The sequence below is a fragment of the Hyperoodon ampullatus genome, assembly GCF_949752795.1.
Source record: "Hyperoodon ampullatus genome assembly, chromosome: 6".
Taxonomy (NCBI): domain Eukaryota; kingdom Metazoa; phylum Chordata; class Mammalia; order Artiodactyla; family Ziphiidae; genus Hyperoodon; species Hyperoodon ampullatus.
The window spans coordinates 25,775,985-25,795,068 of NC_136919.1; the positions used below are offsets into that span (position 1 = coordinate 25,775,985).

The following is a 19,084-nucleotide window of genomic DNA, read 5'->3' on the forward strand; positions in this document are numbered from 1 at the left end:
AAGTTTAAAATTATTGCTCTTTGAGGATAACAATAAAATAACAGTCAGAGTGAAACTATTTACCATACACACATCTGACAAAGGACTCACATCCAGATTATATAGATAACGCCTATCAATTATTAATAAAAGACTTGGGTGAAAGACTTGGACAGACACATCATAAAAGATGATATGCAAATGAGTAACAGACGCTCAACAGAGACCAGCGCTCAGCAAGCCTGCAGCTGCTAGAATTTGCAAGGCAAGAGTTCAGGAGAGAAAGGAGCTATGTAGAATGTTTAGAAGGCTGCATAGGGGGTCTGTTTGAGTCTGTGGTTGAATGTTCATCTATGCACACAGGGAAGGAAACCTCACAAAGCCAGCAATAACAACTTTAGAGGAAAGAAAAATTACTGAGACGCTATAATGTTCTCAGATAATTCTGAGCTCAGACCAGGTCAGGAATCATTTGAGCTTTCTCCAGCCAGAGTAGAGACACTTTGTTGAATATATAGAGCATTTAACAGAGATCCCAGAAAGGCCGTACCTTACAAGTGAGGAAAAATTAGTCTTAGATTAATGGCTACTCCGGACTTGTCCTAAAGGAGTTTTAAAATAAGCCTCAAAAGAATCAAATTAATCTGCAAGTAACCTAGCTCACTGTCAGAAAAAGTTCAAGATTCTTTAAAGCAATACAAGAAAATCAAGCATGCCACACCCTAAAATTTGCAATGTCTGGCATCCAATAAAAAAAAGTCACTAGAAATACGAAGCAGTAGAAAAATGTGAGCCCAAAATATCAGTAAACAGAAACAGACCCAGAAACAACAGAGATGATGGAGTTATCTGACAAGTACATACATTAAAACAGCTAGTATAGCTATGCTTCATATGCTTAGGGATGTAAAGAAATATGTGGACGTAATGAGAGGAGAAATAGAAGATTTTTTAAAGAACCAAATGAAGCGTCTAGAGATGAAAAATTCAACAAAATAAAGCATCCAGATATGGAGCAACAGGACTCATTCATTACTAGTAGAGATGCAGAATGGTATAGCCACTTTGGAAGATAGTTTGGCAATTGCTTACAAAACTAAACATACTTTCATCATATGATCCAACAATCATGCTCTTTGGTATTTACCCAAATGAGTTGAAAACTTATGTCCACACAAAAACCTGCACACAGATGTTTATAGCAGTTTTATCCATAGTTGCCAAAACTTGGAAGTAACCAAGATATCCTTCAGTAGGTGAATTCATAAATAAACTGTAGTAAGCCTATACAGTGGAATATTATTCAGTGCCAGAGAGAAATTAACTATCAAGCTATGAAAAGATATGGGGGAAACTTAAATGCGTATTACTAAGTGGAGGAAGCAGACCTTAAAAGACTACATACTGTATGATTCTGACTATATGACATTCTGGAAAAGGCAAAGCTATGGAGACAGTAAAAAATCAGTAGTTGCCAAGTGATGGGGGAGAGAGGGAGGAGTAGGCCAAGCACAGAGGATTGATACTGTATCAATACTCTGTATGATACTATAATGGTGGATACATGTCATTATACATTTGTCAAAACTTATAAAATGTTCAATACCAAGAGTGAATTCTAATGTAAACTATGGACTCTGGGTGAGAATGATGTGTCATTGTAGGTTCACTGACTGTAATTAATGTACCACTCTGATGGGGGATATTGACAGTGGAGGAGGCTGTGCATGGAGAGGGCAGGAAATACATGGGAACTCTATGTAATTTTTGCTCAGTTTTGCTGTGAACCTAGAAAATAAGTATTCTTATTTATTATTTATACTTTATAAAATATAAAGTCTATTAAAAAAGCAGAGGGAAAAGATAGATTACCTACAAAGGAGAAATCAACTAATATCTGATTTCATAAAAACAACAGTGGAAGCCAGAGACAGTGGGATGATGTCTTCAATTGTTGAGAGAAAACAATTATCACCCTACAATTCTATATACAGTGAAAACACTGTCCCATAATAAGGATTAAATATAGACATTTCAGTCAAACAAAAACTAAAATTGTTTGCCACTAGTCAACTCTCACTAAAGGGAATTCAAAAGGATATACTTCAGGCAGAATGAAGGTGATTTGAGATGGAAAGTCTAGAGGTAAAAAGAATGAAGATCAGAAAAATCAGTAAAAAGTGTTTTCAAAAATGGCCACTCTTATTCCCCTCTTGGTCTCCATGCCCTTTTGCAATGTGATTTTGCAGATCCTTTTATCAAGAGATGGAGTCTATTTCCCCACCCTTTGAATCTGGGCTCAGCTCAATTCATGCCAAACCAATGGGATGTGGCAGAAATTATGTTGTGCCAGTTGTAAACTTCCATTCACTATTTTGGACCCCTGAACTGTCATGTTAACAAGTTCAGACTAGCTTGCTAGGATTAAAAACCACATAGAAAAGCTGACCGAGACTATTATAGATCTGTTCAGCATCAAGTTGATCTGCCACCCGACAGCAGATTCATATGGGAGCTCAGCTGAGATCAGCTTAAATTTGCCTAGACCAGAAAAACTGCCCAGCCTACCCACAGTCTTGTGAGAAATAATACATGGTTACTATTCTAAGCCACTAAGTTTTGAAGTGATTTGTTATTCAGTTAGGAGCACCAAGAGTTAGCAATAGATAATAATGGTATAAATTGATAATGTCTTGTGGGTTAAAAAATAAGATAGAAATAAAATATACAGCAATAGATAGATAGCATATGACTAGAGTTGAAGTGTTCTAGGGTTAAAAGAAAAGATGTTTATTTTTCTCATATAATAAGAACTCCAGGGATAAGCATTTCAGAGCTGGTTCAGTTGCTTAAGGAATTTATCAAGGACCGAGACTTTCTCCATTTTTCTCTCTGTTATTCCTAGCTATGGCCAACATCCTTATGTTCACAAGATGGCTGCTGCACCTCCAGTCATTGCAACTGTGTTCCAGGCAGAAAGAGGGTGAAAATGTGATGTCTGTCTCTTCTTTATGAGGAAAACAATATCTTTCCCAGAAGCTCTACCTGGTAGACCTCTGATTATATTTCATTGGCCAGAAATCTGCCACATGGCGATATCGAGGTGCCAGAAGCCTGGGAAATTTTTAGTTAGGTGAACTGCTTTGCCAAAGAAAATGAGGATTCTGTTATAAAGTGAATGTAGCAGTGGATGTAGATTAGGCAACTAGCAGTCTCTGCTCTCTACTTAAGAGAAAACATCTTCCTTGAGGGAATAATGCAAAATGAAAAGCAAAGCAAACAATGTACTTAGCCTAGAGATGGAGAGGTAGCATTGTGCAGGGGACAGGGCACTAGAGTGAGTCTCCTAGTCCTGAGTCAGAAGCTGACTTGCTGGGGGACTGGTCCTCATTTTCTTCCCCTTCAAATTACGACGTTGGAGTAAACAAACTATACATTTTTGAGGGCCTATAGAGACTGTGAAGGGAATTAATATTTATGATAGATTCTTCATGTGCAAGAGCACATTTAGACCTTATAACAAATATATGAGTCAGTGTCATTATCCCAATTTACACCAGAGATGTGAAATCTCAGCGAGATCAAGTAGGGTGCACAGATCCCACATCTAGTAAATGGCAGAGCCAGAATTCCAACTAGGGCCTGCAGAACTCCAAAGCCAGAGGCTTCCTTCCATTGCCCATCCGCTTCCAAAAGGTGAAATAAGCACATGCATTTTTATTTACTGAGTTTTAAGGTCACACTTCCTAAACGAAGTGTCTTTTAAAGCATGACCTGGTGATACTTCCCCTGGGGGTGTTTATTACATATGCAGACTCCTGGACCTCCTTCAGATGAACTGGAGCAGACTCTCTAGGGCTGACACCAGGAATCTGCATTTTAAAAAGCTCCCCTAGAGACCTCCCCGGTGGCATGGTGCAGTGGTTAAGAATCCGCCTGCCGGGGTTCCCTGGTGGTGCAGTGTTTGAGAGTCCACCTGCTGATGCAGGGGACACGGGTTCGTGGCCCGGTCTGGGAAGATCCCACATGCCGCGGAGTGGCTAGGCCCGTGAGCCATGGCCGCTGAGCCTGCGCGTCCGGAGCCTGTGCTCCGCAACGGGAGAGGCCACAACAGTGAGAGGCCCACATACCGCAAAAAAAAAAAAAAAAAAAAAAGAATCTGCCTGCCAATGCAGGGGACACGGGTTAGAGCCCTGGTCCGGGAAGATCCTACATGCCGCGGAGCAACTAAGCCTGTGCGCCACAACTACTGAGACTACTTGCCACAGCTACTGAAGCCCGCGTGTCTAGAGCCCGTGCTCCACAACAAGAGAAGGCACAGCAATGAGAAGCCCACGCACCACAACAAAGAGTAGCCTCCGCTCCCGCAGCTAGAGGAAGCCCTCATGCAGCAACGAAGACCCAGTGCAGCCAAAAAATAAATAAATGAATAAAAATTTTTAAAAAAAGCTCCCTTAGTAATTTGGAGACATTTTAAATTGGAGAACCACGATTATAAACGTACAATGTATTGCTCCATTCTAATGTAGTTTATTTATAGATCGGTGGCTCATGGAAATTTCCTCCAAATATCAGGAAAATAAAATTTAAAAATAGTCTGTTTCTCCTTCCTGTTCCTCAGTTTCCTAATGAACACGCTCAATTCCATGGAAATGTGAAGAACCTGGAAGTGTGTCATAGAAGATATCTGATTAATTGAGGCTCTGTAAGGCAAAGGCACGAATTACTGTGAATGTGAACGCTGATTAGAATCACACAAAGCTGGAAGGGGATGGGCAAAGGAAATGACGTTACTATATATTTACTATGTTCCAGACACTATTCAGATACATTATGTCATTTAAGGGGTCTAAGACATGTGATTCGATCCCTTTTATTTATAAATAGGGCAGGTACTATTATATTTCCATTTTAGAGATGAAGAACTTACTGATGAGAGAAGAACAATCACTTGTCTGAGATGAATCATTCATTCATTAACTCATTCACACAGTAAGTATCTCCTGAGGGCTTATCTTAAGCAAGATATTGAGACTAGAGCAACAAAAAAAGCAGTCTAGAGACCTCAGGTGTCACAAGGCCCTGACCTACCCACCAGGTCTCCACTGAAGAAACCAGAACTGAGAAAGCAGACTGGGGCTGGAGCCTGGCAGAAACAGCCTCCCTGGGCTTGGACTGCCTGCTGCAGGGAGCAAGAAGAAAGCTTCCTGCTGGTGGTCTCAGGCAGCCCTAGAGAGCAGGCGTTGACCTTGCAGTAGCTGCATCCCTGGTTAGGTGGTTCAGTGTATGTATTATCAGCCCCTTACTTGCCCAGAGGAGAGGAGCAGGTGAGGGGTCGATGAGAGAGAGCCTAGGAGTAGAATTTGAAAGGGAAGAAGGGGAGCCCCCAAATCTGAACATATCCTCTCACTAACCTTGGGAGACAGATATTATTTCCATTTTATAGATGAAGAAATGGAGGCTCAGAAAGGTTAACTGACTTTCTCAAATAAATGTTCAAGCCAGAAGGGGAATAGTGCCCGTCTCAGATCTCAGCTCCAACACCTCCACCATGCCCCTTTACTGCTCAGGAGGGAGGTCTTCACAGGGTTGTAAAATGCTCACCAAGTAGTGCTAAAGTAATTTACAAAGCATGCTAAAGGCTGGTTCTGATTCCTGTTACTAAGGTTTTTTTAACTCCAAGTTCAAATCGCACAGAAAATAAAATTTTCTCCCTAAAAGGTTCTGTGGAAAATGTTCTCCGTTCTATGTAACAGCCTCCTCGTCTGTGTTTGTGTCTGAAGAGAGGACTAGTCTGACAGGAATAGTGATAAATCTGGAGCTCGTTTTGGCGTCCCGGAGGAAAGGTGGGTGGAGCGTCTCACAGTAAATTAGGAATTCAGAATGAAAACGTAGCCGAGTTCATTTGGGTTTCTAGTGACACCTCAGAATTATTGTGCAGGCGTGTCAAAGGCGGCTCAAAATAATGACTGCTCCTCCTCCGCCCTCGGGATGCTGCGTGCTAAGAAGCGGGAATCCCTCTCCTTTGGGGATGGGGGTGGGAACCTTCCCTTTCCCACCTGAATCAGGAAGGGACAAGAGGAAAGGAGTGTGGTTTGGAGTCCAGTCTGGCTCTGCTCTGAGTTCCGGAGAGGGGCGGGAGGCAGTTCGGGGGCGTGACGGAGCTCGGGATTTGAGGTCTGAGGCCAGATTTGGAGACTTTCTTCAGAATTTTTTTTTTGGGGTATCTAGGTTTGGCGGGGTATCTAGGTTTGGGGGTGGACGCTGACAGTGGGAGGAAACAGGAGACTGGGTCGTATCTGAAAGGCACTGAGGTAGGATCTTGGGGCGGGGGGCGTTGAAAGTTGAGGCGAGGATCTGGGGAGTGGAAGTTACTTAGTGCCTGAAGGTACTAAGGATCTGGGTGAATGTGTGGGGTATTGATGGTGCAGGGCTGTGAATGGGAACCAGGCTCAGTACCAGATCTTAGGTGAGAAGTAAAGAGGCTAGAAGAAAAGAGCGTCGAGCAGCCACAGCCTTTTTCCTAAAGCGACTCACACCCAGACACACCCATCGTCCCAGACACACCCAGTGCCCTCGGTGGCTGGAGGCAAGGCAGTACCGGGGCTGGCTAGACCCTGCTCCCACTGGGCCTTCTCCGAACTCCCAGCGGCTTCCACAGCTGCAGGGGTCTGGCGGGTCCCCCCAGCGGGGAGTCTGAGGGCGTGGCCAGCGGCCAGGCGCCCGCGGCTCTGGATTGGTTGCCCAGAGGGCCCGTAGGCGGGGCTCTGGGTTGGGTCCCGCTCGGCTGTTCGCAGACGGCGGGGAGGCGGGGCCGGCGGGAGCCCGGCAGCCAATGGACGCGCAGCCCCAGAGCAGTCACAAAAGGCCGAAGCGAGGCCGCCGCGGCGGCAGGGGAGGTGGGGCGAGGCGAGGTTTGCTGAGGCGAGGCGGCTGCCGGGCCGGGCCGGGCCACAGGCGGTGGCGGCGGGACCATGGAGGCGGCGGCCGCTGCTCCGCGTCCCCGGCTGCTCCTCCTCGTGCTGGCGGCGGCGGCAACGCTGGTCCCGGAGGTGACGGGTGAGCGGCGGCGCGGCGGGACTGGCGGGCGGCTTCGGGGCGCGCGGACCGGGCCCGGCCTCTGGCTCGCTCCTTCTCTTTCTCAAACATGGCGCGGGGCCGGGGGCGCAGGTGGCGGCGCCTGGGCCGGGGCCGGGCTTTCCTGCTCGGGCCGCCGCCACGCTAGCCGCGGGTGGGGAGCGGAGGCGGGGCTAGGGCCTGGGTCCGAGCGCGGGTGGACTTGCCCGGCAGCCCGCGGCTGCCCCGGCTGCCGGCTCTCCGGGGGAGGTGGCGTCGGGCGAAGCCGTCCGGTGTCGGGGGCTGCCCTCTGGGGAGCGAGTGGGCGCGGGCCGACAGCCGGAGGGTGTGAGGCTGGCCGGGACCGGCAGAGCTGGGACTACTCCCCATTCCCCGCGGGGCGCTGTGTGGCGTTGTCCCGGGCACCGCACCCCGAACGAGTAGGTGCTCCAGGCTCCGGGGTCCCGGGAGGGATTGGGGTCCGAGGAGGCTTCCAGGGCGGGGTGTGAGCTCTGAGCCTCCAGGGCCTCCCCTAGCAGTGGGAGGGGGGGATGTGTGGCAGAGACCCCCGGGTCAGCAGGGCCGCCCTGGCCTTTGGCGCCGGCCTGACCCCGCCGAGAGGGGCCGCTTCTCCAGCCAGGGGTGGCTTTGGAAGGGGAGCTACTGTGAAGCTTTGTGTGAGGACAAGGAGGCACTAACATGTGCGGAGTGCTTCTTCTTTCGTGCTTCTGGGGAAGTGTTGAAGTGAATCCAGTAACCAGGAGGCTACAGATTGTTTTCGTAGTAGAAACTTGAACGTTTGCTCACTCTGCGGGGGTTTGGAATGTTTGAATGGAAATGACTCTGAATTGATCAAACGCTTTTATTTCCTCGAAGGAACATCGCTAGAGATGTTCCATTTCTTGAGTGACAGTAGTTTGAATCAGTCGTCTGTGTAGCTGGTTTTCGAGGGAGTGTTTGCTACGTTTTCCAAAATATTAAATTAGGATGGGGTATGTGGTCGTCACCTACCCCGCGGAAGGAGAATTGAAAAACTTTGTTAGCATCCAAGTTATAATACTAGAAACTGAAATATAGAGCCTTAGTGTAAGCAACTAAGATAAAGTGAAAGTACGTTTCTGTGTCTGTAATTGAACACCAAATGTTTTTAAAACAAAAAATTCAAGACTTAGGGTGCCAATTATTATTAATAGCTACTGTCTTTTAAGAGCTTACTATGATGTAGATGCATAAAGTACACCAAAGTACATTATCTAATCCTCACAACTAAACCCTTAGGGCTATGTGGCATTTGCCCCATTTTATTTATTTATTTATTTTTGTCTGTGTTGGGTCTTTGTTTCTGTGCGAGGGCTTTCTCTAGTTGCGGCGAGCGGGGGCCACTCTTCATCGCGGTGCGCGGGCCTCTTACTGTCGTGGCCTCTCTTGTTGCGGAGCACAGGCTCCAGACGCGCAGGCTCAGTAGTTGTGGCTCACGGGCCTAGTTGCTCCGCGGCATGTGGGATCTTCCCAGACCAGGGCTCGAACCCGTGTCCGCTGCATTGGCAGGCAGATTCTCAACCACTGCGCCACCAGGGAAGCCCTGCCCCATTTTACAGATGAGAAAACTGAGGTGTGGGGAGGGTAAGTACTCAATTACTAAGAGCTGGAGTTAGTACACTGAGGGTTCAGTGTTTCCAAAACCTATAAACCTTAATATATACACCTCACTCTCTGGCATAGCCCATTTTTCTTTTTTAGTCCTCTAATAGTGATCTTTATTATTCACTTTTAGATTTTTGTCCTCACAATTAGAAAAACAGGTTGGCTTCTTTCTGACTCCTAGTACATTCTATTTTTTTGGCCCTGCCGCGCTGTGGTATCTAAATTCCCCAACCAGGGATCGAACCCGTGTCCCCTCCAGTGGAAGTGCCGAACCCTAACCACTCCTAGTACATTCTTGGAGTCCCTTCACACTGGGCCTACATTAAAGGAAACAATGGATTTTTGACATTGGCCTGAGAAGGAGGAAAAGATAAATGTGTGGACAGGTGGGAGAATCAATATAGTTATGCATCAAGCATAAGTAACATTTCCACACCACTATTTACTCAAGTAGCATAGTTCACTCTTTTCCACCTAGCTTAGCACTCAAAGTGTTCGTGTATTCAATCATTAGCATTGGACTTAATAGATGTACAGAATATTGCTCAGTCCATGCCCTGGAGCTTACAGACCACCCTGGCATGCCTACAATACAAAGCCGATCCAGGAGCTATTATTATGCTTAAGTCTAGACTACCTCAACTGGTCTGCCTGTTCTCCTTGATTATGTTGATGTTTCCATTCATCCTTTCATATATTCTGAAGAAGCGCAAATGCTTTTTAAAGTTTATAATTTGACTTCCTTTTTAAGAGTTTGCCGTTGTTCCTTATTGTCTCGGTATCAGTTTTGTATTTCTCTGCCCAGCTTCTGCTCTCTCCAACATAGATTTCTCTAGGGAAATTGGTTCCTTGTCCGTGGTACACAGTTTAGTATCACTATGTCTACATATATATCCTGTGTGAGAATGCTTCCTTGTCGTAACTTTTTCTTTCAAAACATTCCTAAAACCCAACTCTTCTTTACATTAATGCCTCTTGAATGTTTTGTCCTTTCTTCATATGCAGCCATCAGCTTAGTCCTGCCTGTTATCCCTCAAATCCATTTGCTTTCCAGAGTTTCTCTCACCTAGGCTTTTTTATAGGCTGCTGCCAAGCTAATCTTCCTCAGCCATCCGCACAAAGGGTTTACGAGATTTCCCATTTGTATTCAGTGCTTAGAGCAGTACTTGAGGCTTATGATTAGGGCCATCTCTGTGTATCCAACCAGAGATTTCACATCCCACTACTGCAAACCCTCAATTCCAGCGTTTTCTATTTTTCCACCCACTCCTCACTTTTCAGCCTTTTCACTACATATTTAATTTTGCCCCTTTTGGGAGTGTGAGGAGAGAAGTTCTCAGTCCTGACTTCCTATACTGCTTTAGTTTGTGAACTCTTTATTTCCCTGAACTGTATAGAACTTACACTTTGTGTTGTCTGTTTCTACCATGTTGCACTGTTACTTAAAAATACTCTCGAACGTTATAAGTACCCAGAGGGCAAGGATCATGCCTTTTATTTCTTTTATGGTCTCAGAACCTAGCACTATGTTTTATATTCTGTTCCACTTAAATGCTTGTTGTTTAAATTAATTGTTTGACTTGAGTATTCCTTTAGTGTTTATACTGTTATATGTAAGTACAGTTTATACAATATTAATTGAGAATTCTGTGTACAATCAGGAAAAGTCATGTGATGTGGTAAAAGAAGCAGTTGGGGGCTTCCCTGGTGGCGCAGTGGTTGAGAGTCCGCCTGCCGATGCAGGGGACACGGGTTCGTGCCCCGGTCTGGGAGGATCCCACATGCCGCGGAGCGGCTGGGCCCGTGAGCCATGGCCACTGAGCCTGTGCTCCGGAGCCTGTGCTCCGCAAGGGGAGAGGCCACAACAGTGAGAGGCCCGCCTAACCGCAAAAAAAAAAAAAAAAAAAAAGAAGCAGTTGGTTATTAGATTTCGTTATTAGCCCCAACTTCTAGGTATGCAGAAAATGGGGATGATACCTACTTTGTCTAGTTTATGAGATTGTTAAGATCAAATGAGAAAATTGTATTGGCATTTGAGGTTGCTATTTTGTATTGTTATTAATAGGAGGGCTGATGTTCAACCAGCAATTCCCACTGGGCCACGTGTGTTTTGGTTGGTTAGACATCCTTTCTGATTGGTTGGTACCACTGGGGTGCTAGTTGTTAATACTTTTAATATCACCCCTGCAGAGAGGCATCAGTATTCAAAGAGGGAAGTGAGTATTCTAGACTGAAGTGACTGGGGGAGGCTTCCTGGACACTTTAGGACTTAAACTGACTTTGAAGAGTGGCTAGAATTCAGTTGGGCAGAGAGGGGGATTTGATGAGTGTTAAGCTCTCTCTTTGTAAGCTGTGTCCCCCAGCTCCCCTAGGGCAGGAAGCAAAAGCTTCTATTGTCTGGCTGGCAAGTTACTCTTTATAGAGTTAATTTCCTTATTCTGAAATGTGGGGTTTGGATATATTAACCACTATTATTTTTTCCCAAATTCTAAAAATTCTCTAATATGTGACTGGAAACAGAAAGGTAATCTAAGTGGGATGAGTAAGGGAGAGTAATATAATGGGATGCCCACCGGGGCTAGGCATTCAAATGTTGAAAGTCATAAATCACTGAGTTTACAGATGGAAAAGCATAACTCTAGAGGTTAGGTGAATTTCTCAGGGTTGGGCAGAACCAGGACAGGAACTTTGATTTTTCTGATTCTAGATCTTGTGTCCTATATGGCAGTTTAAAATGTGAAGGATTTGGAGGGGGGAGGAACAGAGTTAATGGAGTGACTTACCTAAGTGAAGTTACCTTGAATTTCACAAAGCTTAAGAAAAGTGCGTTCTGAAAGTGGGAGGGAGGGGGAATAATTATAGGTTATAAAGTCCTCAAGAGAAGGTCCGTACCTTTTTTATACTGCTGAAAAAAGGGCCTGGTGTGGTGCTTATTATTATTATTATTATTATTTTTGTGGTATGCGGGCCTCTCACTGTTGTGGCCTCTCCCGTTGCGGAGCACAGGCTCCGGACGCGCAGGCTCAGCGGCCATGGGTCACGGGCCCAGCCGCTCCGTGGCATGTGGGATCTTCCCGGACCGGGGCACAAACCCGCGTCCCCTGCATCGGCAGGTGGACTCTCAACCACTGCGCCACCAGGGAAGCCCGTGTAGTGCTTATTGATTGAGAAAAGTAGGCTTATAGTAGTTTGGAAGAAATTTTGGTTTAATTGAAGTGGGATGTAATTGAAAGGCCTTGTAGCACATGGTTAGGTTTAGAATTTTAGATGATCTACTTTGTTGTTGAAATTAAATGGGGAGGGACTTCCCTGGTGGCACAGGGGTTAAGAATCCACCTGCCAATACAGGGGACACGGGTTTGAGCTCTGGTCCGGGAGGATCCCACATGCCGTGGAGCAACTAAGCCCGTGCACCACAACTACTGAGCCTGCGCTCTAGAGCCTGTGAGCCACAACTACTGAAGCCCATGCTCCACAACAAGAGAAGCCACCTCAATGAGAAGCCCTCACACCGCAACGAAGAGTAGACCCTGCTCACAGCAACTAGTGAAAGCCCTTGTGCAGCAACGAAGACCCAACGCAGCCAAAAATAAATAAATGAATAAATTAATTAATTTTTAAAAAAAGAAATTAAATGGGGAACTGACATGTTCAAAATAATGAAGAAGGAGATAAATCTTGTTCCTGTGGGGATGGATGCTCCTGTGAAGACTTTTGTTGACAGCTTCTCCTAGGCCTAATTGAAACAGTTGCCTGAACTCAATACTATTCTTTAGTACAGTTGTATTGTATCAGATATGTTCATGTCTAATGAAGTGGGTTTTGAAAATGCCAGTATCCTATGGATGGCCCTTTTGATATGAGAACGTCTTTTCAAACCACAGAATCCCCTGCACATGTCAGAAAACCTCATGCCTTTTGCTGTTCTTTCTTGGTCATGGCTTGCATAATGCAACATTTTCTGAACAGATGGACCCTGGTTTGATACCATGTGATTGGGTCACATCTTCGCTTCCTGGTTCTGGAATTGACAGCAGATGCTGGCATGTTTCTCAGGAATTTTCATGTCTTGTTACATAGAACTGGCTGAAGAAAACTTTTGGAATCTTCTCAAAATTTATAGTCTGTTTTGACCCAGCCTAACTGCAATACTTAGGATAATATTTAATGCATTACTTAATGTAATTTTCTCAATATCAAATCTAAGCAGTTTCCATAAACATTAAGATTTGCTGCTATGCTGAATTAGATCCAGGTTTAGCTGTACAGTTTTAGTCCAAAACTGCAAGTAAGTTTCTTATGGTTACCCTTTTTATATGTGAACTTAACAATTGATTGACTTGTAGGATTTTTGCCTTAGACACTTTCTCAAACACTAGTGGAGTAAGTCTGATTGGTTTTATGGGTCCAATTTTATAGATCAGATCTGGCCTTTTGTAAAGCTGCTCCCTCATTTTGGCAATCTGAGAGCAATATACATTGTACAGAATGATTTATAACAAAAATATTATGACTTGCAGGATATACACACAGGTTGCTTTGACATTTCTGTGAAGGTTCAGTGGTCCTTGCATCATTTTATCAATCTGAAAGGAATATATTTTAAGAATGTGCTAGGAATTCTACCTGCCTTGTCTCATTTAATTTGCATAACCAGCCTTGGATGATAGTTGTGTAATAGTACAAAAGCTTCTTACTTTTGTACCAGTTAATTTCCAAAAGACTTTTTTAAGTCCGTTTGTTCCCAGGTCCAGTGACCAGTGCCTAGGAGATAACTGTAGATTTTGATAACATTGGTTTTAACCCAGGATTCTTTTCAGCTCTCTTAAACATTATCTAAAGATGTTAATATTTTGTCATTCATATTTTAATCATAAATACATTTGTAAAAGGAAGACCGTGCTTCAGATGGAACAGATAGTGACTAACAGTAGTCCAACCACTGAGACTCAAATGATTGTACATTACCATTAACTCCATCAGCCTGGGTAGGCAGAGTTGTCAGGATTTTGCTCAGATTGGAACTTAGTTTGTTCCTATGAAAGTTTGTAAATAGAAAAGCTTCTGTGTTTCCATTTTACAGACCAGGAAACTGAGGTCATGATGTTAATGAATGGTGGAGCCTGTGTTTAACCTTTGCAGAGTGTGTACTCTTTGCTCTACATCATGCTGCTTTCATACACAGTAAATATCTTGTAATGGTCATTTTGTCAGGAAGGTTTTCTTTCTTCCTTCCTCCCTCCCTCCCTCCCTTCTTTCCTTCACCGTGAGAATATGCTTCAAGCTTGTCTTTATTACAGTTTGCCTCTTTGCAACTGCAGCTTACTCAGATGCTTGCAGTCTTTCTTTGACATTATATTTTTAGGTAATTTGAATCTCTCCAATGATTCTAATGATGGTTGATCCCTTACTATTTGTGTTGATTTATTTATATTCATAGCAAACTCTTTGCTTCTCAAATTAACATAGGCACAGACCTGAAAATTTGAATCAGAGAAGAGAAAAAAGCTATCATTGTCCATCGTTAACATTTTGGCTTATTCTATCCCCTTTGCATTTTTTTGTATAATATAATCATTCTTTAATCATTCTGTCTCAATAGTTTATCAAAGCTAATAAATATATTTTCAAGATGGCAGAGCTTTGGCCTGTAGAAGAAATAGCTCATTTAATCTTAGCAAATATTTAGTAATGGTCAACTCAGTGGGAGGTATAGAAAAAGACGCACACTTGCTTTCAAGGAGTATGATGCTGGGGAAATATGAATACAGATTCAGTAATTAGCAACCACAGGGATTGCGCTCTACAGGTGATAGGACTTGATCTTGTGCCTTGCAGACTAGGTAGGGTTTAGAGAGGATGAGGGGCAGAGGGAAAGTACACCGAGGTAGGGGAGGATGATGTGAGTGAAGAAGGAGCATGCTAAGTTTAAAAATTTTAAGGGGAGGAATGGAAGTTCATGATTTAAAGGGTGGGCTCAGAGAATTATGAGCCTTGAAAATCAGGAAAAAGAATGTTTAACTACACCACAGAGGAAATGGAGCAGGATGGCTACCTAGGAGTTTTTGGAGTAGGTATGATGGCCTTGGGAATGGAGTGAATGGGTGGCTCTGTGACATTTTAAAGAAATAGGCACGACTGTGCCTTTGCATGGCTGTTGCCTTGCCTGCAGGCTCTTGGCTTCCTCCCTCACCTCTTCTATGTCTTTGCTCACGTGTCACCTTTTTCTCAAAGAGGCTTACCCTGACCACCCTTTTGTAATTGTCATTATCTTGCTTTGCTTTTTCTTTCTTTTTTTTGGGGGGGGCGGTACGCGGGCCTCTCACTATTGTGGCCTCTCCCGTTGCAGAGCACAGGCTCCGGACGCGCAGGCTCAGCGGCCATGGCTCACGGGCCCAGCCGCTCTGCGGCATGTGGGATCTTCCCGGACCGGGGCACGAACCCGTGTCCCCTGCATCAGCAGGCGGACTCTCAACCACTGCGCCACCAGGGAAGCCCTGCTTTTTCTCTTTTTTAACATTACCTTCTGAAATACTGTATTTACTTATCATATTTACTTATTTACTATGTTTATTGTTTCTGACTACTAGGATATAAGCTTCATAAAAGTGTATATCTTTGTTTTGTTCATCAGTGTATCTAGAGTGCAAAGAAAGTGCCTGGTGCATCGTAGGCACTCAGTAAATATTTATTCAATGGCAGTGGCTCTTAACTGTAAAAAGGTGGAGTACAAAAGTTAAGAAGGACTCCATGAAATAAAAAAAGAATGACTCCAGGATTTTTATACCTAGATAATGCCTTTAACTAGTAAGGAATTTGGTGAGAGAAAGATTGAAGGGAAATGAATTCTGATTTGAGCATGTTGAGTTTGAGGTGAAAGTAGGATAGGCAAGTGAAATGGTTCAGTAGGCAGCAACAATATAAGATTGGAACATGGTTGGAATGGGAGAGGACCTTAGGCAGAGAAATGATTATCAGCATTTCCTTCCACCCTATTCTTTTGGATTCTCATGCCCCCCAAACCACCTTAAGTGGAGTATTTGTTTTGATCCTGAATTCCTAGCTTAGATGTGGAGCCTTGCTCAGTTCACTGTTAGATTCTTCACTCCCGGTTGCAGGTCCATGTTTTGTTACCCATCCCCCCCGACCCCCAAGCCAAAGAAGTATATATTCAGAATCATTTGTGAACTTCTGGTTCTACTGAAGTTGGCCTTTAGGCCATGCTGCTTTCTCTGCAGTCATATGACTGACTTCCTGGGAATCTGCTCTGGTTCCTGGCTGAGGTGCAAGAGAGGGAGTTTCTTGTTTGAGGCCTGCATTTACTCCACTGGCTTCACGTTACGGTTGTGATGTTAATAGGTGTTACCTTTACTGTCTCTTGGAGCTTCCTGATGGCAATATTGTTAAACCCTTTTCATGCTACTGTTTTTCTCCGTGAACCAAACACTGGTGCAGTTGTACGTATCTCTAGACCATCTTTATTTTTCTCTTTGGATTGATCTAACTTATTTGTTTTCCTTCCAATTTTGAAGGCATTTAAATCATGTGACTTGTTTGCCAGAAATGTAATAAAATCTTTATGGGAACAGGTATAAGAGCCCCCACATATTTGTCTGGCATTAGATTCTAATCGGTGTGTCTCTCTGGGACTCACTTTTTGCAGGAGCATAACACCTAACTTAAATGATGATTGTGAAGATAATGTGTATCAATAGTAGTGTTTATAGAGTACCTAGCACATAGCCTGATACTGATAAATATTCAATAAATGAGACTTATACATTTAAATAAGTGAAGGAATGCCTTTTGGAAGAGGAAATACATGTCTGTGTAATGAAGAACTATGATTAATTGGTAGACTGAGAGGCAGATTTCACTCAATGTAAGAAAGGACTTTCTATCAATGGGAGCTGTCATGAAGTGGAACATTATAAGGTGTTATGTTCCCTGTCACTGGAAATACTCAGGCAGAGGTGGGAGGCAGAGATAACCTTCTGTCCAAGAAATTGTAGAACACATTTCTTGCATTAGGTGAGAGTATGGAATTGATTATCTCCAAGCTCCTCTTCTATCCCAGAATTCTGTACTTAACAGGTGTAGTCCAGGCTTCCTTGCTCATTGTTTTTAGCCAGCATACAGGCTCTCAACTTCCCTAGCATTCATGGCTTCAAGATGAGCACTGTTTTATAACTTTATCTTATTGTATGGGAAAAATTTATTCAGTGCTTGGCTTGTCCTCTGGCCATTTTCTATAAAAGAATTTAGGACACTTGAAAAAAAATATATGCAGTAAGACCAAAACTAGTGATCAGAAAGATAAGAACCAATAAGTAAAAGAGGAAGAGAAAGAGAAAAATTAGCTATAACTTTCACCTGAGGAAAGCTTTAGTCGTTGAGCACAATAATTAGCTTTGAGTTTTCTCGGATTGAGGGCAATAAGGGAACCCTGAGAGTTTGCGTAGATCTGATTGCCTGTTGTTGAGAACACATGAGGAGGCTGCCACCTTCCTTAATAAAATGGAGCCCCCAAACACGAAGACTGCAATGCAGGGAGAATCTCCAAGTGTTAAAAGAGTTCCAGGACCTGGCAGCCCTGATTCTTGTTCTCAGCCTTCCTCTTTAATATGTTTGAGGATTCAGTTTAGTGCTGCTGCTACCATTTTTATTCTCTACTCTAAGGACACTCTAGTTTTACCTTAATGCCAGTGGAACAGCTGATATAAGGCTAGAATGTTTAAATCAAGCTATCCTAAAAGCTATGGATAGAAAGCAACATAAAACTATTCATTCTGGTTTACAAAGACTCTGTCTTCAGGTCCTTATCTTTTGGCCTGTCTCCATTTGGCAGACAGAGTCTGAGTACTGCCACCAAGTGAACTGAGCCAGACATCTACCTCTTTTCCCACAGGCCCAACTCAGCAAGGTCCAGAGAGTGTCTTTGCTTGGGTTTCCTGTTTGAAGAGCTGCCTCCTTTCTGGTTGATGAATTATGGGAATGATGACTTCCTTTAGGAGAGACTGCACTTACCTAGAGAGCATGGCCCTATATATGTTGGTTGTATAGTAACCCAATATTCATATAAAAGATACCCACGTATGTTACCATAAAGGACATTCTTTGGTTAGAGACATGCTTATTTCACTGGGGAAAACAAGTTTCTCCCTGCTCTTGAGCAGAATCTATTATAGAAGTCTTTGTATAAGAGGCATTGGGAAAAAAGTGAAGAATTTGGGTTTATCACTCTCCATGACTGGAATGAATTCACTTGCCTTGTGTATTCTGCAGTTGCAGAGTTACTGTAGGCCTGTTCCAGTGTTTCCTTGTTCTAATCAACAGGCTGAACCTCCTTATTTTTGTTCACTTGCTTCAGGATAACCATTCCATCTAGATTTCCGAGGTGTGAACCTCACTGATTGCATAATAGTGTATATTTATAGTTCTAGGACACCTTGTGCAGGCATCCTGTTACATTTCTACAATATAAGATCTTTAAATATGTATGGAAATAACAAATAGCTCCCATGGAAAAAAGCAAAGACAAATTTTTTTTTTTTTTTACTAGAAATAAGGACTAATATACATATTTGGGAGCACTGAACATAGAGGAGATAAACCTGAAGAGGAATATAGAGATAAAAGCAGTAACGGTGGCTTTTCATTTATACAAACACACAAACTCTTACCCTCTCTCTCTCTCCTCTTTCTCCCTCTCCCTCCCTCTCTCTCTCTCTCTCTCTCTCTCTGTCTCTCTCTCTCTCTCTCACACACACACACACACACACACACACACACACACACAATATGTGTATGGGGCTTTTTTTTTTTTCTTGGTGTATTCATTCCCAAACCAAACTATAATGTGCTCTAATTGAGTCTCTTTGTTTAGCACATGGCTATTGATTTGAGTACTTTCTCCAGTTGAAAAACTGACATTTTAATTTTGTTATTCAGTGTACAACAGATTTGAATAAAAACACCAAGATTGTGTATTGTAGATTTCCTTCAACAATAATTATATGTAATTATTTTACCAAAATAAACAACTTAAAGTAGTTTTAGCTATTTTATCTCATTTCACATTTCGGGAAAAAATTACAGACCAGTTTGCTCTTGTTTCTCAATGAGGAAAGCTAATTTCTGATTGCTAGTTCCAGCTGGTTCCACCAGAGAAGTGTATAGTTGATGCTAGTAAAGAGCACTGAGCATGTGGAGAGGAAGCGCAACTGGAAATAGGTCAGGCTGGCCACATGCTGCTAAAACAGGTGACAGTTTTCATGCGTGTGGTATCTCAGAAATTTTAAGGAACCTGTGAAGATTAAATGAGTTTATGCTCCTAAACTTGGAGCATACTTCCTGGCACATAGAAAACATGAAGTAAATGATAGTTATTAAGAAAATTGTTTTT

General features: G+C 43.4%; 1 protein-coding gene across 9 annotated transcripts in view; it reads left to right on the forward strand.

Moving 5' to 3' along the window:
* Positions 1-6,953: 6,953 nt before the first annotated feature.
* TGFBR1 (transforming growth factor beta receptor 1) overlaps positions 6,954-19,084 on the forward strand; it is a gene marked incomplete at its 5' end in the record, with an annotated part of 66,475 nt that continues 54,344 nt past the window's right edge. For all 9 annotated transcript variants that reach the window (XM_079706044.1, XM_079706046.1, XM_079706045.1 and 6 more), the window contains one exon: positions 6,954-7,038. In XM_079706044.1, coding sequence (XP_079562170.1) covers positions 6,954-7,038 — 85 coding nt within the window. The remainder of the gene's footprint in view (positions 7,039-19,084) is intronic.